Here is a 20981-nt window from a genome sequence, read left to right as displayed (position 1 = left end):
GGGGTGGGACAGAAGAAGGAGCCACCTTGCCTAAATTTATTCCGGCCTTATTATTCGTTTGTGAAGTTTGGTAATTGGTTCAGTGTGAAGCCCTTTAGTTTATCTAACGAGCCTCAGTCGCTTTTTCCAACCAGTCATGACCTTTGACACAATTTTCAGAGTGATTCTGCACCACTCGTCCTGAACACTTTTCCAAAGTGCATCAAAACGCACGCGTTTTCCTTTCAAGAAGGCTCTGTTTTAAGTACTCGAATCCAAAAAAAAACATGGAACAAAAAAAAAAAAAAAACGAGGAACTAACGAGAGTTTCTATAGTAGGAATAATTGTTATACCCAAACTTTTTTTAAAAGCCTTCGTGTAGGCTGATATTTTGTGAGAAATAAGTTGGGATGAGAGCATGATCTCGGGATTTCCTACGAGTCACTTGCTGTAGGTCATTGTCAATGGCTCTAGAAATGTTCTCCTACTAACGTTTAACATTTTCGCCATGCAACTTTTAGTTGGTGGATTTACCGTTTTGGCGAAAAATTGATTTTCCGGATAGACTTTTTGGTTCAAGCGGATCTTGGGTATCCTTTCCGTGGGGGTGGAGCTCTAACCGCTTTTTCCCTCCGCTTGATTCCAACGTTTTTAAGTACATTAGAAACGTACTTTCGATCGACGATAAATCCATTTGCAGCAAATTTTCTAACAATCGCTCTCTGGCTCAGTATGTCTTTGGAAAACACTTTTATGCGTGCCTCGCACTCTGGGGGGTGCTGCAGGGGCATTTTTAACCGTAGGGAAAATCTGAATAGTGCTAAATTTTCGTTAACTATCTGGGTATGACATATGCAAATTTTGAAAATGCCGCGACTGTGCATCACACGCCACCCCTAAAATTCAAGTGGCTCCTTCTTCTGTCCCACCCCTGTATTGCTAAATAATAAATAATTTCTAAGCGTTATCTATATACATACATAAGCCCATTGAAACTCTTGTTGATCATAATTCGATTAAAACTCCCCTGATGGCAATCAATCAAATTTTCATGATTTCATTAAAAAGACAATATATTTTTCAACCAGTTTTCAATTTGGTTCTAGACACTGATCTAATAATTTGAGGTTTTCCACAATAAAAGAAACCCAAAAAAGGAAAGCCTGGATGAGGCTACGAAGTGCGATAAAAAGTATTTAATAAATTTAGGTTCATGTTTGAAGCCAGGGGCTGCATTTGATTTTCATTTTTTGCAGCTGGCAAAGAAAAGGGTCATGCATATATAAATAGAAGTAGAAAAATAACTTATAATTTATTCAATTAGTTTTGGTTTAGAATTATTATTGATTAACAATGATAATATTTGTGTAAATATGTATGTCTATCAAAAATTAATTTAATATACATAGTTCATTATTTATTGGCGACTTGAATTGTAAGTTAATCATGCTAGGTAATGAATACTGATTAATTATTGCATCAAATAAATAAGAAAAAGTCATTCATAACTTATGCGAGAAATAATTTAAACAAATCTTATGCGATATAATGACGTTGTTGTGGACACTCCTGGGATGGCTGATGAATTTACTAAAGTGTGGGCTGGGGTCTCATTGGTTGAAGTTGTTATGCATTATCTCATCATTTCCGGCGTGGTCTCGTTGTCATTGCAGTTGGACTAGTTGATTGTCCGGTGGGGGCCAGATGTGCTAAAATTACTTCACTATCTCTAGAAAAAATGGGGGTAATTTCCAATATAAAAATTTGGTCTTTCATTAGAACTCTGATCGAGTCGAGGCGTCCCGGGCTACGTACGTATCAAGCTTTTAATCGAGCTCCAATTCAGACGCTTACCTCGAGATTTTAATTTTCGAGTTGAACCTACGTACGACTGGATTCGTCGAGCTCGAATTACTCGTGTTACTCGACTAGAAACCCGACCAATCCTATCTCGACTCGATTAGTGCTCTAATCTTGCATAATCCGTTTACAAATTTGCGAAGCTAATTCTCTCGTTAAAAAAATGATTATGTATCCGCTACTTTTCCAGTATCCAGGTGTGTGCCAGTATGGGCAGAAAGCCATTTTCCGCATGTTGAACTTCACCCGCATAACTTTTGTAGAAAGTTATGCGATATCCCCAACTCTTTATGCGGGATAAAAACGGGGCCACCGCGTCCAGGGGGGGTGCTTCCATTCGTGGATTGTCCTGTTGACCTTTGACTAAAATTATTATTAAAGGAATATTAATATTTTTAAAATGTTTTGTAATTATTTAAATTACTAATTAATTAGCAATTAATAATTTCTATATTACATTCTTCAACTGTCGAATTTACCGACCACGCTCCGTATCACCTCACTGTTCAGTCAAGGAAAGAGGGTAAAATTTAGCCGAAGAAGAGCTAAATTTAGCTCCGGCTTTATTTAGCCGATCCGGAGCTAAATTTAGCTCCGAAAGGTAGATTTTGCTCCAAATCTTCCGCCAAATTTAAATTATTCAATCTATAACTATGAATTTAAAATGACCTTCACGTTTAAGTTTCTGTGACCCCGGTGGACCAGATCACACAAAGCTGGGCCATTGCGTATTTGTTACGTGAAACCTGCTTAATTTACCTAAATTGACAAAAGCAACCGTCAGTGCATAATAAAGGCGGTCGTTCTATTCAAAGTCTGACCAAGCTAAATTTAGCTCTTTTTCAGAGGAAAATTGAGCTTGAGGAGCTAGATTTAGCTCTCGGAGCTAAATCGGATCGGATAACTAAATCCGGAGCTAAATTTAGCTCTTCTTCGGCTAAATCTTACCCTCTTTCCTTGACTGCTGTTGGCCGAAGGTGGTGAAAATTGTTTCAAGTCGTATAATTCCGTGGGATTCAGACCCCCGATTTTAATATTGTACGAGGTTACGTATCGAGCTAACCAGCCACGTTGTGTACTTGCATGGCTAGATATTAATCAATTGTATATGTAATTCGTGAAATAAAGTGATATCTTAGCTTGATATATAAGTACGTATGTATGTATTTGAAAGTTTTAGTTTTTTATTACTTACAGCATCACGGTAACCACAGACATGGACGTTTCCATGACAAAAGTGTATCTTTATTTATGTAATGGTGTTAATTTTGTACGTAATTAATTAATTTTGTTAATTTTGAATCGTTAATTTTGTGTGTACATATGTAACTGGTCCCTTCTTCGAAAGTGAAAGCTGGATTTTACTGCTACATATGTACGATGATGATGATCCCTTAGGTACATAGCAGCTGAGAGGGACCAGGGTCGTGCATAAATAAATATATGTAGGCAATAATTTATGATTTATTAAAGTTTTTAACACGACCAAATTTTGATGGAATTATGTGCATTTCGAAATCAAGCTCATGACAATTATCTGCAAAAATAGCTTTAGTACTTTTTTTAAAATTAATAATAACCACATCTGTTTTGTTGATCAGTTTTTGATGCATTTTCGCGCTTTAGGGGCCATCCATATCTTACGTTATCAAAAATTCTCGATTTTATCACCCACCCACCTAACGTATACATTGAAGGATAGGAAATTTTAGCATGGGAAAGATAGGAAGACCTAAACCACCCACTCACTAAAATGATGACGTACTATATGGACGATCCCTTAGCGGAGGGGGTAGACAAATCTGTTCCTTTAGTTGACGCAATATATGAACGGGCATACTCTGTAACCTATGCAAGCTTCATATGTAATTTACATATACAGATTACATGCTTGTACATACAGACAAACATACACGGACAGCATTTCTGATATGAATTTCCACCTTTGTTGCTTCACTGGCCCTCTCTACATATCCTCCTCCGACTTCCCTCCACTTCCAGTCCAGCTGGACTGGATTCTCCAAGCCAATTAATATTTAACTGTGGTTCACTGAATCAATTGCTTAAATAATATCAATCAGGTAACGCTTAATTAAATTATTGAATCCTTTATTAGTGAGCTTCCCTTTATGAGAAGACGAAAATAAGCATTATATATTACTGTTTCATTATTTTTTTAATTGAATGTAGTCCTTGATTGTGAACTCAAACATTGCTCTTATCAAATAAATATCTTATTTTACACGAAGATGTTGAACTTTCATGTAAACAATGATGTCAAATTCCGTTTGGTACACGAGTTTTATACTTATATATTTTCCGTTGGTAAAAAAACACGTCTAATTATTCCTTTGAAATTATTGTGGATTTGATGAAATTGTTAGCATTTCATTAGGGGGGAGGGGTGTGAATTTGATAGCGGGGAATCTATTGGGGGGAACTGATAATGCGGGGAATTTGCTGTTGGGTGGAAATCGATGACGACGGAGCAATTGTAGGCTGTTAAACCTAAAATGCATAGCTCCAATCGTTAGCCAGCACTCAGCAGTTTAGTAACTATTGTTCTGCAAATAATTTATAGTAAATTAATTATTTCAGATTCCAAAATGAAACAAAATGGAAAAGAGAAAGGCAAGAAGAAGATTGTCTTCCGGTGTGATATTTGCCATGAAGATATTCCTCGTGACGTTAAACAGAAGCACATCCGCGCCCACTTTGCCATAAACCGCCGTCCACGCAAGTGCAAATTGTGTGATAAAACTTTCGCATGCCCAGTCACGTTGGAAATTCATTTGAGAAGTCACACGAAAGAAATGTTGTACAGTTGCGACACTTGTGGAAAGGAGTTTGGTCAGAAAAGCAATTGGAAGACGCATCAAAAGGTAGAAACCAGTAGTCGTTTTTTAATTATCGGAAACAATATTTAGTGCGGATCACGCAATATTTAGTGAACTATTTAGTGAAAAACTATCGATTTAGTAGTTGATTGAGGGGAGAGGTCCACTAACATAATTAGTGCACCATAAGATCAGCTTATTCTTGCCATCTTGTTAAGTTGATTAAGAAATCCCTTGTAATTTTCATCTTAACTAATCGTTATAAATTTATTCATATGCATTTAACGCTCATTTAATTCTTAGAAGGTCCACCACGTCCCGGCTGATATGATTCAGTGTGGAACCTGTTACACTAAAGTGAAGAAATCCACCGGACTTGAACGCCACGCAATTTTTTGCGGGAAGGAATCAGACTACTATTCGGTGAAGGAAGTTCTAAATCCTGACAAAAATCCGAACGCAAGGAAGAAAACTGACACGATTTGGCGATGTAAACTGTGTCCGGATAAACCAAAGAGGAGAAAGGAGTACGTAGAGGAACACGTGATTCGAATCCATCTTAAGGTGAAGCTGTACTCTTGCTACTTTTGCGGCACGAAATTCGTTCATCGAACAGAACTTCAAATGCATTTGAGGTTGCATACGGGCGAAAAACCCTTCACGTGCAAAACCTGTGGGAAGGGATTTACCCAGTCGACACATTACCAAGCCCATCTGGTGTCACATTCTGAGGAGAGATCTTTTAAGGTACATAGACTAATACGGGCATATGGCCGATCAATAAATTATGTCATGGAAGAGGGGGAGGCGGGGTGTAGTAAGGCTCCAATGGTATCGTGCCTATGTGACACATGTTAAAGGGTGTGTTTAGAAAATTGCGATTTTTGCGTGACACGATTTATAGATCTCCCTTTAGATTCTTAATCATAGTATGGCGACTTTTTTTCTAAAAGAGACTAATTATTTATTTCCTTATTCACAGTGCGCCCTCTGCCCGAAAACTTGCAAGACGCTTTCTGCCCTGAAGATCCACGCTGCTCTCCACACGCAGGAGAAGCATTTCAAGTGTACCGTACAAGACTGCGGGAAAGGCTTCCACTGCTCCAGATCGCTCGCCCAACACATCGATCGCGACCACTTGAAACGTTTCCCTTTCTCGTGTGAGGTGAAGGGATGTCGAAAAGTTTGCTTGACTCGACAAGAAGTAAAAATGCACCACATTCACTCTCACACTGATGAGAAACCCTTCCTGTGCACCCTCTGTAATGTGGGTTATAAAACGAATGGAAAATTGTTGGAACATCGGAGGAAAAATCAACGTCATAAAAAACTGGAGGAAGCAAATTCTACACTGTAGATATCCCGGGAACAGTGGAATTTCCTGGTAACGAGTTTAGGTATGTTCCTATGCATACCTGTTCACTTTCGTTTATGTGACTGATTATGATAGAGAATGAAAATGAATTTCCTGTGATTTGATTGAAAATGAGTGAAAGATTCAGGAGCTTCAGATGAGTCAATGTGAATGGAAGGATTTCTCACTTAATATGTTGAGCACTCTTATAAATTAAAAAAAAATGCTTTTGTACAACATCAATAATTGGAGTCTATGGAAATATTGTGATCTTTCATGCAAAAGTTGATTTGAAAAATAAAGCCATTTATAAAATGAATTTACCACTATGTTCTAACATGGAAAGTACGAAATTACGGCATGGTAAAAATATATGTATCTATTTACATTTATAAAAAGTTATTATTATTCCAGATAACATTTTCATCCCTGAAAAGCACCGTCAGTTTTCATGCAAAATAAATCATAACGCACTGAACAAAGAGTGATGGAAATATTGGGTGGTGGACGAGAATGCGCGAGCATGACACGTTCACAAATAAATATGTAAACGTCAACAGGTGTTTCATATTTATTATGCAGTTACTGCATTTACTCAAGTTTTAAATACTGTAGTCTTCTAATTTCACTGATTAGGCTAAGTTTAAATTTTAAGGTTGAGAAATTACTCTGATAAAAAAACATACGAGTTAATCACACATAGCAAGCTGATCAAATTCTGAGTTAATACTTTTAAGGTAACAAACGGTCGTGGGAAATATTTAATTGCGGTTAAAACATAAAACTTTGAACCCTTTGAGAAATAGGCAAAGGCGAAGTTCACCGCTTTAATAAATTGCTTTTAAAGGTGAGCTAACCATACAAACATATGTGATATATACAAGAAAAAAGATTTCAATCCAGATTCCTGCCATCTGCAAGATGCCGATCTGCATATTAACGTAAGCTCATGTAAACCAAACTTTCATAAAATAAGTGTGTGGGTAATTTCACTTCTAATTTGACACTTTGGGAATTACGTACATACAAAATTATCAAGCTTAAATGGATGTCATCCAGCGTATCACTCCGATTATCACTAAATTAAAATCCGTCGACCACAAATTTAATTAGCATTAAGTTCTGCACAAGGTCGAATATCGCAATTCGCTAGTTTGGTGAAGATCTGGACTTGTATTACAGGTCCAGATCTTAACCTAAAGTTGAGAAAATACTTATAGAGCTCGTCCTTGAAACTCGGTCACTAGTTACAGTTTGGTTGGAAGTAGGTCAAAAATAGTGTTATGAGTCCGAATTTTTTGTAAAAGGTTGCAAATGTATGAGTCTCTGTGCCCACAAAATTTCATAAATTTACAATTGAAACTAAATTTCCTATATGATTTCAAAGCGAGGAAGTCGAGAAACAAATTTTTTGAAAGTACCAAAACTTGAGTTACAAAGACTCTCAGAAGACTTGACTAAATTTCAACAGGGCAGGGTGTGGCTTTGCAAAAATTAAGACATATATAAAAAAAGTATGTAGAATCCGAAAATGTCAACTTCAAATAAGCAGCATCTTAAAAAACCATCATATCGACCCCTCGAAAGTTAAAAAAAATTGAATTTATTTTTGGAAAATGTCGCTCCACGTCCATGTTTGATGCGGCCATAAAGTCAAAGATTAATACAAACTACTTGCCTCAAATCAAAGCCAATATATTGTGGGTCGAAGCGTATGCCAAAAGATCTGCACCAAAACATATGGAAGGTCGAGAAAAAATGGTAAACGCAAGACCTCCAATGCTTTATAAAAAAATTTCACCAACAATGTTGGCCATTGACGACAAGTCCTACATCCTTAAAAATGTGATAGAAACTCCACGAATGCAATGTTTTCATGGCAAATATATGTCTTTAGTAAAAACCAAACGGAAACTAAAATGTTGTTCAAAATTGTCCAAGAAATTTCTGGTTTGGTTTGAATCAAAAAGCATGGTAATCAAATGGGGGTTTGATTATGAAAAATGAAAACCCTTCAAATTTCCGTTATCTTAGCCCCTTCGAAACATTTTGGACTCTAAGCAAGACGTTATACTTCCAGCTTTGTGAAATAGTCGATATTTAAAAAAAAATTGGTTCCGGTAGGAGAAAATTAACAATGAATTTACAAAGTCTTCCGGAAAAGTATCATTGGCGGACGCGACTAAAAAGACTAAATACGAGATATATAATGGACTTCAGTCATCTTTGTTCGCGAACACATATGGCCTGATATATTTAACATATTCTGTGAAAATTTAGGATTTCTACGTTTATGTTTGACTACTCCACCATTAAAATACTAAGTGACCGAGTATATAGGACGAGAACCTTAAATGAATGTGTGAAGATTGGTAAAATTGTCGGTGTTGTTTCGTCCTATTTGAATGCAAATATCTCAGCGAAACGTGCGCTTTGGGAGGTCATGTCTTCCACATATTTCATATTAATCAAACTTGTGATCTACTGATATGCAGTAATAAATGAAAAAGGCCCCCCATTGTTAACCTCTTTACGACGAAGTACACACATTTGTGCAGTTATTAAGTAGCTTCAGCTACTTTATGTGAAGACTTTGTCTGTCTGTCTGTCTGTCTGTCTGTCTGTCTGTCTGTCTGTCTGTCTGTCTGTCAGCAAGATATCAGGAGAACGGATCGAGATAATCGAAATCGGTTTTCGCCATCATACATAGGACCCCAGGGGGAGGATCCTATCAACTTTTGGGGGCAACCGGACCACACCCCCTTTGGCGAAAGGGGGTGTGGTCGGGGCAAAATGAGATTTTTAGTGCAATTTAATCTATAGGTGAAATAGAGTAAAATTATGTGTTCCGGAGTTGTGCCACACCCCCTCGGCGCCAGGGGGTGTGGTTGGGGCAAAATGAGATTTTTGGTGCAATTTAATCTATGGGTAAAATTAGGTGAAATTGAGTGAAATTAAATGAAATTAAGTGAAATTAAGTGAAATTAAGTGCTTCCCCGATTTTGCCGCACCCCTTCGGCGCCAGCGGGTGTGGTTGGGGCAAAATGAGATTTTTAGTGCAATTTAATCTATAGGTAAAATTAAGTGAAATTGAGTGAAATTAAGTGAAATTAAGTGAAATTAAGTGTTTCCCCGATTGTGCCACACCCCCTCGGCCCCAGGGGGTGTGGTTGGGGCAAAATGAGATTTTTGGTGCAATTTATTCTATGGGTAAAATTAAGTGAAATTGAGTGAAATTAAATGAAATTAAGTGAAATTAAGTGAAATTGAGTGTTTCCCCGATTTTGCCGCACCCCTTCGGCGCCAGCGGGTGTGGTTGGGGCAAAATGAGATTTTTAGTGCAATTTAATCTATAGGTGAAATAGAGTAAAATTATGTGTTCCGGAGTTGTGCCACACCCCCTAGGCGCCAGGGGTGTGGTTGGGGCAAAATGAGATTTTTATAAAAAATTAATCTATAGACGAAATAGAGTGAAATTAAGTGTTCCCGAGTTGTTCCACACCCACTCGTCGCCAGGGGGTGTGGTCGGGGCAAAATGAGATTTTTACAAAAAATTAATCTATAGGTGAAATAGAGTGAAATTAAGTGTTGCCGAGTTGTGGTGGGACCGTTTGGGGTGAAGTACGTCTGAAGCTACTTCCGTATGCGCGTTTGCGACGGTTTATTCTATTTCTCGTTCACGGCGAAGGACACACCTTTGTGTAGTATTTTATTTTTCCGTTGACGACGAAGTACACAAATGTGTGTACTGCATAAATTTCCTTGACATCAAAATTTCTTTAAAAAAGATTATTTCTTCTGTATTTTGTGGAAAACTCGATGGTGAAAAGTGGATTTTTTTCTATATTTTTCTCCTAAAATTTTGGAATTTTCCCTATACCGACAAATGCTAAAAAGTGGATTTTCACTTTTTTCGTCAAAAACTCGAATATTGAAAACTGGTGGAAAATTTTAATTGGTTGCTATCAGGTATAACCAATAGTTATTAACTATGAAATCAAAATCGTACCGAAGGGAATTTTTTTTAAAATTATAGTCCGAAAGAGGTCCGTATCAGAGCTCCATGCTAGTGAAATATCGCAGGGAATGTCGTGGGCCTATATTTTCACGCTAAATTCTAATAAGTGAAACAATAATATTGCTTTAGCAATACCAAATAATAAACCGTTACTGAACTATTGACCTTAGAAATTTTAATTTGTTCAATAACTAAAATAAGCAGCCCAAATTTATTTAACTGGTACAAATAGAAGAATTTTTCTGCGTGGCAGAATTAAAAAAAAATATTCCCAAAGGTATGGGAATTTTCGAATCTTGGTACAAACTCAAAAATTAGAGAGCTCTATTTCGGCTTAATTGTTCAAATATCCACTTTCCAACTTTTTCAGAGTTTTTGGTTCATTTTTTTAATGGCGTCAAAAATCGATAAGCATCTAATATAGATCTAGTATAGAAAACTAGAAAGTTAGGCTGACGCTTTGCATGATTTAAAAATTCCACTGCATGGGAGAAGGCTTGTTAAACAAAATCTACGGATTTGCTGGTTTTGGCCTTCGTTGAGCAATATAAATAAACTCATTCCAATCTAAATCTACGAGGAATACCTCAACCCCGGAATTGTTACTTCAGTAGAAGCAGCATATACACATCAAAATTGCTTTGATTAGGGTACGCCACGGAGAAAAAATATTCGTGATCTCAACCCCAAGTGGCCGTCAAAACTCGAACTTTATCATTTTTAATAAGTTTAACACTTTTTCTCGGCATAAAACTAATTTTCCCCGACACCGATCCGAAAACTGTGCGGCTGGCCGAGTCGCTCCGATGATTTGGCCAGGTTTCGCCCAAAAATCGGGTCGGCGTCTGTAACAAGCTGTGGTGCCGTGATGGGATTTGTTTTACTCCCCAGGGCCGGGCCTGACTCACTTAGTCCCTGACAATGGAGGCGCCAACCATGTTCAGCCCAGATTATTTTTTGACCATATTAGTTTGAAAGAGCAAGTCTTTCGAAACAACATTTGGTTCAGCACTTGCGCAAATGCGCAAATTTCAGCACGTTATGGGCGCCGCAAGTTCGCGAAAACGCAAGAAGTTGAGCTCGCGCTGGGCATTGCCCGAAAAATCATCTGAGTTTTGAGTCCGCAATGCGTGAAGTTTTGTGAAGTTTTTAGAAAATGTGTTCGCCCTATCTTCGTAATGTACTATGAAAAGTTTACCCCACGGGTACACCCGAGTGGGTGTAACATTTGGTTTTGTATTTTGCATGGAGGACATCTTGGTTCTATACTACACGTTGAAATATGTGAATAGCCAATTCAAGATACCGCCTTAATGGCCACATTTTTAGGCTCCTGGCCCATTGTGCGTCAGGTAGCGTTGGGAATGTGTCAGATTACCCCTTAAAGTGTCACCGTATCCGAAAATTATTTATTTGTGAACCTTGACCTCGTCCTCAAGGTCATAAGGTCAAACAAGGTAAAAATCGCGGTCAAATTTCCGGTAAAATGACACCCCATGTGACAGTTATGTATACTTTGACCTGTGACCTCGTCGCCACGGTCAAAAGGTCAAAAACGTTGACTCCATTGAATTTGTGGTGAAATTTCCTTTAAAATGACACCCCATATGAAAATTAAAGTTTAATTTAATTTGGACCACACCCCCTGTGTCTGTAGGGTGTGGTCCGATTGACCCCATTTTCGAACTCGACCAAGAACTAAAAATTAGAAGCACAATGGCAAAACGGGGTTTGATTATGTTGACTCGTTCTGGAGATATCCTGCTTACAGACGGACGGACGGACGGACAAAACGATTCGTAAAAAAAACACCCAACAATGCATTTGTTGCAACTCTTTGAGACATTTTGTAATCTTGAATATTGTGAGTTTTGTACTTTTGTGCAGAGGTGCAAAAAGGCGCCTTTTTGAGAAAAAATTCATGCCTTTTTGCCGTTTTGCCCGTTTCAATGCCGAATTGCCCGTTTGCGTGCCTTTTTGCCTGTTTGCCCGTTTCAATGCCTAAATGCATATACTTAACTGCATACACTGACACTTGAAATTTTTCTTTATTGGGTGAAAGTTGCACTTAATCAAGTTTAACTACGCATTGCTGTTGGACACTTCACCCCAATTCAGCGCTTCATTAAATGAATTGCACCTGATTTATATAATTTGCCACGCATTCCATTCAACTATTTGAACGCTGTTCAACAAAACTATTCAAAATCAATATTAATCTTGAATAATTGTGAAGTGAACAGAATGAGTCGGCAAATGAGTCATCTCATTCTTGTTGGGAGCCAAGAAATTTTAAACGAATTGGATAGAGTTGGTAAGTTAGATATTTCTTCTATTTCAAGGCGCAAGCAAAACTAATTTTATTATTAATTGTTTCCAGATGATTTCGACTGCAATTCTGATACTGGAGAATTGGCCATATCCGAGGAGGATGTTCTGGAGGTGTTGGGCGACCGGGACGAGCAAAAATCCACCGAAGAAAACATGGAAAGTGGAGACGACTCGGACTATACTCCTGAAGAACTTTTGGATGATGACGAATCTACAACGCCACGGAGATCAAATCAAAACTCGACGAAGCGATCGGGTGGACGATTGAAAGACAAGATTTGGCAAGAGTTCATGGAATCATACGATTCGCCTGGAAGTTTTACATGCAAACGATGTGATTGGACCGTGAAACAACCAAAACGGGATCGCCTGAAAAAACATTTTGAAACAAAATGTGGGCGAAAGAGGGCAAACGTAGAGAGTTTGTCAACTGTCCCAACCAAAACAAGTGCTGTGTCAGATTGGAGTCCAGATCGTCCTTCTCAACATCCTCAAGTCAAGGGTAATGAAACGTGACCCACAACAATCAAATATAAAATTTATGATTAAAAAAACTAAAACATTATTACTCTGTAAGCACATATTTAAAAAAGTTTAAACCAATTTTTAGTATTTATAAAACGATAATATCGCTTCACATAATATGTGATTGTCCCCTTGGACTCACAGTATGCAGTTTTACATACTCAGTCTTACGCAAGTCTTACGCATTCTGGTCGGACATGAGGTACGGAGGTCCGGGCAGAGAGTGAAGGCTGGTGGGAACAACAATTGGCATACTGTCATTCAAATATGTATAGATTCATTCATTCAGAAAGGACGTTCGTACATTATGTGGCACTTGTTAAGGGGATGCCTGTAAAAAAATTGTCTTCAAGAGTCGACCGTCTGACTAATTCAAGGTCATTCACCACCCGAAATGATGGAATACTTCAGTCATTTTCATTTAAATGAGGGGAAAATTATCCTCATTCCCTGTCATTGTATGTATGTATTAGCATATTCGTCCGATGAATAAAAGTGAACAGGTGTGCATGGTGAACGGGAGGGGTGAAATGAAATCTTGATCTTTGTCCGAAACAATTAAATCTGTCTGGCAAAAATCAATTGTGACAGTTTATGAACGTCCCCAACCAAACCTGATTAAAAAACTTATTGAGAATTACTTATCTAGGTAATCGAGTTTGCGGACTTGTCGTAATCTTATTTATTTTTTATTTTAGTACACATCGCGACAGTGTTCTTTCCGTGGCTGTTTTGTACTTGAACTATTTGGAGGAGCAGGGCTACAAGGTGACCAAGTCGAATATTAACGTCATGGATTGGGAAACGAGATGGACGTTTACTTTGCAGAAATAGTTTAAATTGATATGTACAAACGTATATTTGTATATATGCAGTAATAAAATTGTGACATGATTCCCTGAAACAATTTTTGGAAAATCGGGTTTAGAGAAAAATTATGATGAACTAGCTTATAAGCCCGTCTTAAGGACGGCCCACAAGCAAAATTGGAAAATATCGACATGTCAAGTATTACCTAAATTAAGTCAGTATAACTAAAAACATTTTCCTCTCCATTAGGAACTTAGAAGTGATAAAAAGTACACGCATATCTAATCCCAAGCTATTTAAGCTTTATTAGCACAGTTATACCCTCAGACACATGTGGCAATGCTACATACATACATTTTAAACACACGCGTGCTATTAACTCAAGATGTTATTTATCCCTCTAAAAATTTATACTCGCCCTCATACACGGATCTACTGATAAAGTACCAAATGTCACCATAAATCACGACACACTCGAGAGAATCAAGGGTCTCTCGTTCTTACCAGAGGACAATACGGGTCGGCCAACCGGAAATCTAAGGTGAGAGTCTGTACACACTTGAATAAATTGTGATGGTCATATTTGGAAGGGTCGGCGGAAATGTACTCCTCCATCCCGTGCTTCCTGGCTCGATCGACGTCTGAAAGGAGGAATTGACCATCGTCATCCATAATTTTTTAGGCATTCTTGCACCTTCACTTACCTCCTTGAAGTTTGGAAATTGTCGAGTTTTTCGCAGCAGGTGTTAAGGGTGGGGCTGGCTTGTGAGCCTGGCCTGTCGCCCGGTACATGGCCATGACCCACAAGTGGCTCTCGTTTTCATCATCACAGGCATAAAGAACACTATCTCCCTCCTTCACGGCATTGAAAAAGTAGCGACCCCCCTCCAAATCTGGTTTCATGCGGGATTACCAATTAGCATAAAATAGCTCATACCGATTAAAAATATGTTAATCAATCGATAAGTGAAGTGGTTGAAAAAAATCAATCAATCTGGCACCCATTCCCACCATTAAATTGGCTGAAAGTGAAAGTCATCAGATTTTTTAGGGTTTTTTTTTATTTTGCAAATTTTTAGTCAGTGAAAGTACTCACCACTGGCAGGTTCGATGTAGTCGACGGTGTACCCGTCAAGTTGTAGCATTTCTGTAGGTTCGGATTTTTTCTCTTTGTAAGAGCACATTGCAAAAGCATATTGCGAAACTTGAACTAGAATAAAATATCTGTTTTTCCACTTTTTCCAAACGCCTTTCCCCAATGCGTACAGGTATCTGTAAGATTCCGGTGAGACATAGGAAACGAGTCTTAAAACGGTCTTAAAATACTAATAAAACTTACAAGACTGTCCATAATGTCACGTATGTACCGTAATGTACATTCCGTGGCCGTGCTGCTGTCGTGAACACTGTTTTTAAGCAAATATTTGCTCACCCGCAGTGCTTCGTGTTCAAAGGTTTATCCATCCTGCATGCAATCTTGATTCTTAGATCTTGATCCGCCGCGCTTTTAGGAACAGTCATTTTATGCCACTCTGGAGTCTGTCAAATATTAAAATTGATGTCAGCAAACATAACCCGACAAAGTCACACAACCGCCACCACAAAACCACATCATCATTCATGCCCTTCTGCATCAGGCGTCCTTTTTCTCCTCCGCCTACTTCTTCTTCGTCTTCTGTTACTTTTCCCTAGGTATTCTCACCTTTGAAGTAAGTGGAGTGGGTCGTAAACCACTTTCCCCAACTCTTTATCTTCCAGGGCCAACATGCCAGGATTTTCCGTCAAGAGCTTTACTTTCACTGCAGGCAGTGGGTGATTAGTGCTAAAATCTCCTTGTGTATCCCACCTAAATCGTCAAGCATAGCAGAACCTTGTCACCCACCACAACCACCACACAAATATTCATGTCACCCTCTTTAAAAACTTTCATGGGGCTCACATCGGCTTGGATGCTCCCGCCTGATCCGTGCACAGTTTGTTTGTTTCACCTCCAGGGTGAAAGGCAAGACGACGTCCATTTTACTCAACTGCGAGTCCCCATCATTCCAGTTTGGCCAAAGAAAGCTGAGATCTGGACCGCCAGGAGAAACAAAACCAAAAACTCTGACAAAATTTGTGCTCTTTGACAAGACAATTTGGCGCTACGGTCATAATAAGGATGACATGACATTACACAAGAACAACAACAACGAACGGAATAAAATGGTAAAAAACTGAACCAAGGAGATAACCAGAGGTTAGAAAAAAAACTAAACGAGAACTTAATCATAATTAGAATCATATCATAACGAACGAACCAACAAAGACGAGAGGAGAAAGTCATTCATCATATCACACACGGTACTACGCACGTAAGTAAAAGGTGGTGATACAATTTACAGTATCGTCACACACAATGACAACAACAACAAATACTACAACCCGTATCGTAAGCATTATCATGATCGCCATGACCGTCCTTATTATGACACACGCATGACAGGAGACATTCAAAGACATAACATAGATCATCATCACCACAGGACAAGAAAAATAGACAATAAGAAATATACACGTAAAGTGAGATAGAGAGAGAGAGAGAAGGCAAAAATATGAAATACACATAATAATTATAAAAATAGATAGCACAGCAGCAGCTCAGCAGCAGAAGTGGTTGGTGAATTGGTTGGTTTGGTGGTGAATTATAGAATTTGGTGGTGTGAAAAACATTTGAGGAATTTTAGCAGCAGGGGAACACTAATACGCGCGGCGTCATCAAAAATTTTACAACTACCTTAACACTGAGCTTCTCCTGAACCGGGCGAAGAAGAAAAAGTAAAATCAACAGCTTTTTGGTTAACAGTTACAAACAGAAGTCAAAGGACACTAATTAGAATATGTAATGAGAGAGATAGAGAGAGCGAGGTGGATGATATATTTATAGTGGCGAAGAGTTTTTTTTAGATATCAAATACTTTTTTCGCTTTATTAGAGAGAGATAAATTACTGGAGAAAAGAATACGTACTTATGATGAGTAATTACGATATAAAAGTTGTGAGTGAGTGAGTCTAAAATATTCATATCTCCTTTTTTTCTTCTCTACACAACTACTACTACATATACGCCATGTTTTTTTCTTTTTCAGGGTCGAAGAGTATATAGAGATCCCGTACTATATAGTGGCGATGGGGAACTTTGGCCTAAAAATAGTCAAAAAATGATTTTTGAAATCTCAAATTTTGGTATAATATGTCAAAAATATCTGACCACGTGTCCTCAAAATTTCATAAGCTTTCCTTGAAAAACAAATTTCGTACACAACTTCAAAGCGAGGAAGTCGGGAAACGAGTTTTTTGTAAGTACTAGGTGGCCCACCCTACGTGTCTTTGAAATGAAACGCTGTAGTCTCAACAGTTTTTATGCTACAAATTTCTGGTTAATTTTAATTGAAAGCCAGTTAAATTCTGACAAGTGAGTGGAAAACAGTTTTTGGTTTTCGAAATTTCCTCCCCCCGCATTAACTCAGCGCTGAGGAGGCGACCGCCAGCCCTCGACGACATTACGCACTGAATCCGTGGACAAATTGTCTCATTCCGTGGTTAAAGATTTTTTAAAGCCTCCAAACTTCTATGGGGCTTAGAACACACCTTTGCCCCTAACTTTCATCATTTTTCATAATCCGAGGATTCAAATCCAGCGAAGAGGATGACCATTCCGAAGTGGAGCTAAAGTCCGCAATTTGTTTTTTTAGTCACGCTTTGGTCATTTTTCGCACTATGAGCTGGTGCTGAGCCCGGTGGAAAGTCTACTAGATTCCATTGAACTGGATCCCTTTGAGGGGATGTATGTACTACGGACTCAAAAACGTATTTTAAGAAATTTGATTCCATCACCTTCCCCCCATCTGCGACAAAATGAGGCGAAATTACCCCCAATCAGCTAGCAACAGCCAAAACCTTCACAAAACCTGGATAATGTGAACTTTTGACCTTCTTCTTCATTGGGGGATAACTTGGACAGATTCTGCGTGTACAGTGCATTTTTCTTTGTTAAAATATTTCCTCACAGTCAAAATCTCCTCATCTGTAAACAGAATATTCTCAACCTTTTTGGCGCGTACCGCTTGAGGTGCGCCGTTCATTTCTTTAGTGTGGCCCTATTAAGGGGCATAATCAGGAGGTGGCGAGTGCTACGTTTCAAAGCCCCAACCCCTAGGTTCAGTTTGAGCGCTCGTTGGATTATTTACGTCAACAATGTCAGCTGTGAGGCTATTTTCCGTTGAAATTACGTGAATTTCTTAGGATTTTAGCCTTCAGCGCCTTCACGATGGGGTGGTCCTTGGACGTTTTGAAAAAATCTTTCTTCGACTGTCCTTAGTCGATCCTATCCCCATGAACGTTTTTACATTCCGTTGAACTCAATCCCAGAGCACGTTCGACTCCTGTCATAGTTTTCAAATTCGCTATTTCTCTTCAGGTTTTTTTGGTGCAAAATTATCACCACCCGCGTCCTTTCAATACTTTCGCTGCTGATAAGCTTTGCAAGTATTAAAAAATTGATTGGTGATATTTATGCAAAATCGCATGAGGAATCCAATGGGCTTATCAGATTTTGATAATCTCCAGCGGTTTTAAAGATAAAAGCTAGTTACACTTAGCCTAGGACCAGTATGTACCAAAATCTGAGCGACAAAGACTCAAAGAAGGCTTGACTAAATTTCAACGGAGAGAGGTGTGGCCGTTCAAAAATTAGGACATACATAAAAAAGTATGGCGAATCCGAAAATATCAACTTCAAATACTCACCACAAGAAAAAACCATCATATTGACCCCTTGAAACTGAAAAACGATTTAATTTATTTTTGGAAAGTACGGATCCACGTTTGTGTCTAATGCGACCATGAAGTTGAAGATTAATCCAGACCAGCCTTCACTCTCTGCCCGGACCGCTGTATCTCCAGTCCGACCAGAATGCCATAAGACTTTTAACTATGTGGAACTGCGTACTGCGAGTCACAAGGGGACGTTCACATAAGGCGTCATCAAAAAGCGACTTAAAAGTACAAAACTCAAAATTAATTTTCTCGATATGTGTGTAACATATCGTTGTTAGACAATTACTGAGATAATTGGTCAAAGATAGTGCCACATTCTGTGCGTACGTCCCCCTCCATTCATTCAAAAATATTTAAAGTTAGCTGGCAACCTCACATAACGAGATGGGAAAAGTCCAGGCAGAGAGTGAAGCCTGATCCAGGCTATGCGCATCATATGAAGGCTCACAAGTTGTGGGTCAAAGCGTATGCAAAGGAATCTGCAGCAAAGCATGCGGAAGGTCAAGAACAAATGGTGAACGCAAGCCCTCCCAAGCTCTACAACAAAATTTTACCAAAATAGTTGGTTATTGGCGACGAGTCTTACGTCTTCAAAAACGTGACAGAAACTCCGGGAAGGCATTTTTTGTGTGGGAAATATATCTCTCAACTGAAAACCGAAAAGAAATTAAAATGTTCTTCGAAATTTCTAAAGAAATTTCATGTTTGGCAGGTGTTGGGTAAAGTTGGGCATGTTTTGATCCCCCAATTCAAAATGGCTGTGTGGAGGCATAGGTTTGTTTTCGGAAATGTGAGATAGACCGTCTGATTCCTTTCATCAAGGAGTATCAGAAAATATGAAATGTAATTTTTTGGAACGACCTTGGACCAATCCATAATGCAATGACTATCAAGGAAGAAATTCAGTTTGACGCTGAAAAATGAAAACCTCACATTCAACCCTTATCTTCACGCAATAAAAAAATTTGGGCCACATGTAAGAAGACATACTCCCAACTTTGTGAAACAGCCGAAACTTAAAGAAAATTTCAATTCAGGTAGGAGATAATTACCCTTTAAGTTGCAAAGTCTTCCGAAAAAGCAGTAATGGCGGGCGTGAAGAAAAAGGTTAAATACGAGATGGACAATGGACTTCAGTCTTCTTTGTTCGCGAATATCTGTGGCTGGATATATTTAGGATATTATCCCAAAATTTGAGATTTCTAGAATCATTTTTTGACCATTTTTAGGTCAAAGTTCTCCATCGTCACTATATAGTACGGGATCTCTAATTACTTATTATGCATGTTGTGATTAATAGAGAAATTTAATTGGAGTGTATAAAATTGGAGCAGAGCTGCTTACCTATTATTATACTTTTTCAGTTTTGGAAGGCCGTATTTTGAGTCGGTAGAGCTTTTCGATACTGGAAGCGATTCCAAGTTTGCCATCAACATCTGCAAAATAAATTACCTAGGTTTTTTTAATGTCAAGGGCAGTCCTGGCGAATGGGTGCATTGCATATGTTCAGGGGCCGCGGAAGCCGTGGGGACATTATAGGGGAGGGAGGGTTGATATAAGATGGGGAGATGATGCCGACATCGAACAACCGTGGAGACATTGCCCCACGCTTCTGCGGTCACTGCACATATTTATGCAGTACGGATACTACATATTACATAAGTAACGAATATGCACGTACGTTAATTTCAGATCGGCACTCTTCGATGTACAACGACTCCATCTCTTTGAGAACAAATCGCGGCATTAGTTTTCGATTGCGTTCCATGTCTGACACCTTCTGACGCCGGCCGTCAAGTTCGCGACGAATTGCGGTAGCCTGCTCGTGAGCAGAGTCCAACTATAGGATCGAATGTATACAGAGCGGAATATAATGTAAGGGAGTAATTAAGTAATAAAGTCAATTAAACTGGCCTAGTTCCTCAACAACTCGTCGACGCCTGGCTCCATTATTATTAACAACTGCCCAGAAGAGCAAAAGCCTCAATTCATTAAAACTTTTCTGTTGTGAGTGACTGAGGAGTCACTCACTCATCCGGAGTGAGTATGAGACCCTTGCTCTCTCGGTGATATGTGCATGCATGCATACGCACAAATTAATTACGTACGACGAGGTGGAAAAAGTAATTAAAGTGATCCATCCATTTACCTGAAGGGCATTAAATAGGAGTTGATGTTCAAACTTTTTTACACCTAAAATTTGTTGGAACATGTCGTAAAGTTGTTCTTTGGAGAGGAGGATGAGTTCGGTTTGCATGGATGGTTGGAGCCGGGTTCGCTTCGTGTCCTCGTCCCCTTTCAAAATGCAGTCGAATTTGGCCATCCAGGACGCCAGGACGGTCTCCTGTCAGGTAAGGATCTGTAGAGAGAGAGAGAAGCGATGACCCATGAAATACCAATATCTAACTGGAAGGGGAAACAAAACTCTATGGGGAAATAATCCTCATGCTA

General features: G+C 38.8%; 3 protein-coding genes across 4 annotated transcripts; 2 read left to right on the top strand and 1 right to left on the bottom strand.

Annotated features, from left to right (window-relative positions):
- Positions 1-30: 30 nt before the first annotated feature.
- LOC110859544 (calcium-dependent secretion activator) lies at positions 31-20366 on the bottom strand. Of its 2 annotated transcripts, none has more exons than XM_035859477.1 (11): positions 20212-20366; positions 19875-19966; positions 19583-19779; positions 15655-19443; positions 15418-15561; positions 15148-15254; positions 14812-14987; positions 14717-14737; positions 14420-14608; positions 14220-14356; positions 31-2203 (listed from the first exon to the last, which is right to left on the bottom strand). In XM_035859477.1, exons 6-11 carry the CDS (start codon positions 15234-15236, stop codon positions 2129-2131), a joined length of 687 nt encoding a protein of 228 aa, XP_035715370.1. In that variant the 5' UTR covers positions 15237-15254; positions 15418-15561; positions 15655-19443; positions 19583-19779; positions 19875-19966; positions 20212-20366; the 3' UTR covers positions 31-2128. The 2 variants fall into 2 exon arrangements, with proteins under 2 accessions (XP_035715370.1, XP_035715371.1); XM_035859478.1 differs by lacking the exon at positions 31-2203 and adding an exon at positions 13996-14147.
- LOC110859541 (zinc finger protein 226) lies at positions 3805-6255 on the top strand. The gene is made up of 4 exons (XM_022108509.2): positions 3805-3921; positions 4439-4722; positions 4981-5424; positions 5660-6255. The coding sequence occupies exons 2-4, from the start codon at positions 4447-4449 to the stop codon at positions 6032-6034; spliced, it is 1095 nt and encodes a 364-aa protein (XP_021964201.1). The 5' UTR covers positions 3805-3921; positions 4439-4446; the 3' UTR covers positions 6035-6255.
- On the top strand, positions 11799-13820 carry LOC118438754. Its single transcript, XM_035859479.1, has 3 exons — positions 11799-12363; positions 12430-12882; positions 13604-13820. Exons 1-3 carry the CDS (start codon positions 12294-12296, stop codon positions 13645-13647), a joined length of 567 nt encoding a protein of 188 aa, XP_035715372.1. The 5' UTR covers positions 11799-12293; the 3' UTR covers positions 13648-13820.
- Positions 20367-20981: the final 615 nt, after the last annotated feature.

Source organism: Folsomia candida, unplaced genomic scaffold (assembly GCF_002217175.1).
Source record: "Folsomia candida strain VU population unplaced genomic scaffold, ASM221717v1 Fcan01_Sc026, whole genome shotgun sequence".
NCBI lineage: Eukaryota > Metazoa > Arthropoda > Collembola > Entomobryomorpha > Isotomidae > Folsomia > Folsomia candida.
The sequence above is the reverse complement of the archived record's forward strand: the minus strand, read 5'-3'. Positions and strand labels throughout refer to the sequence as shown.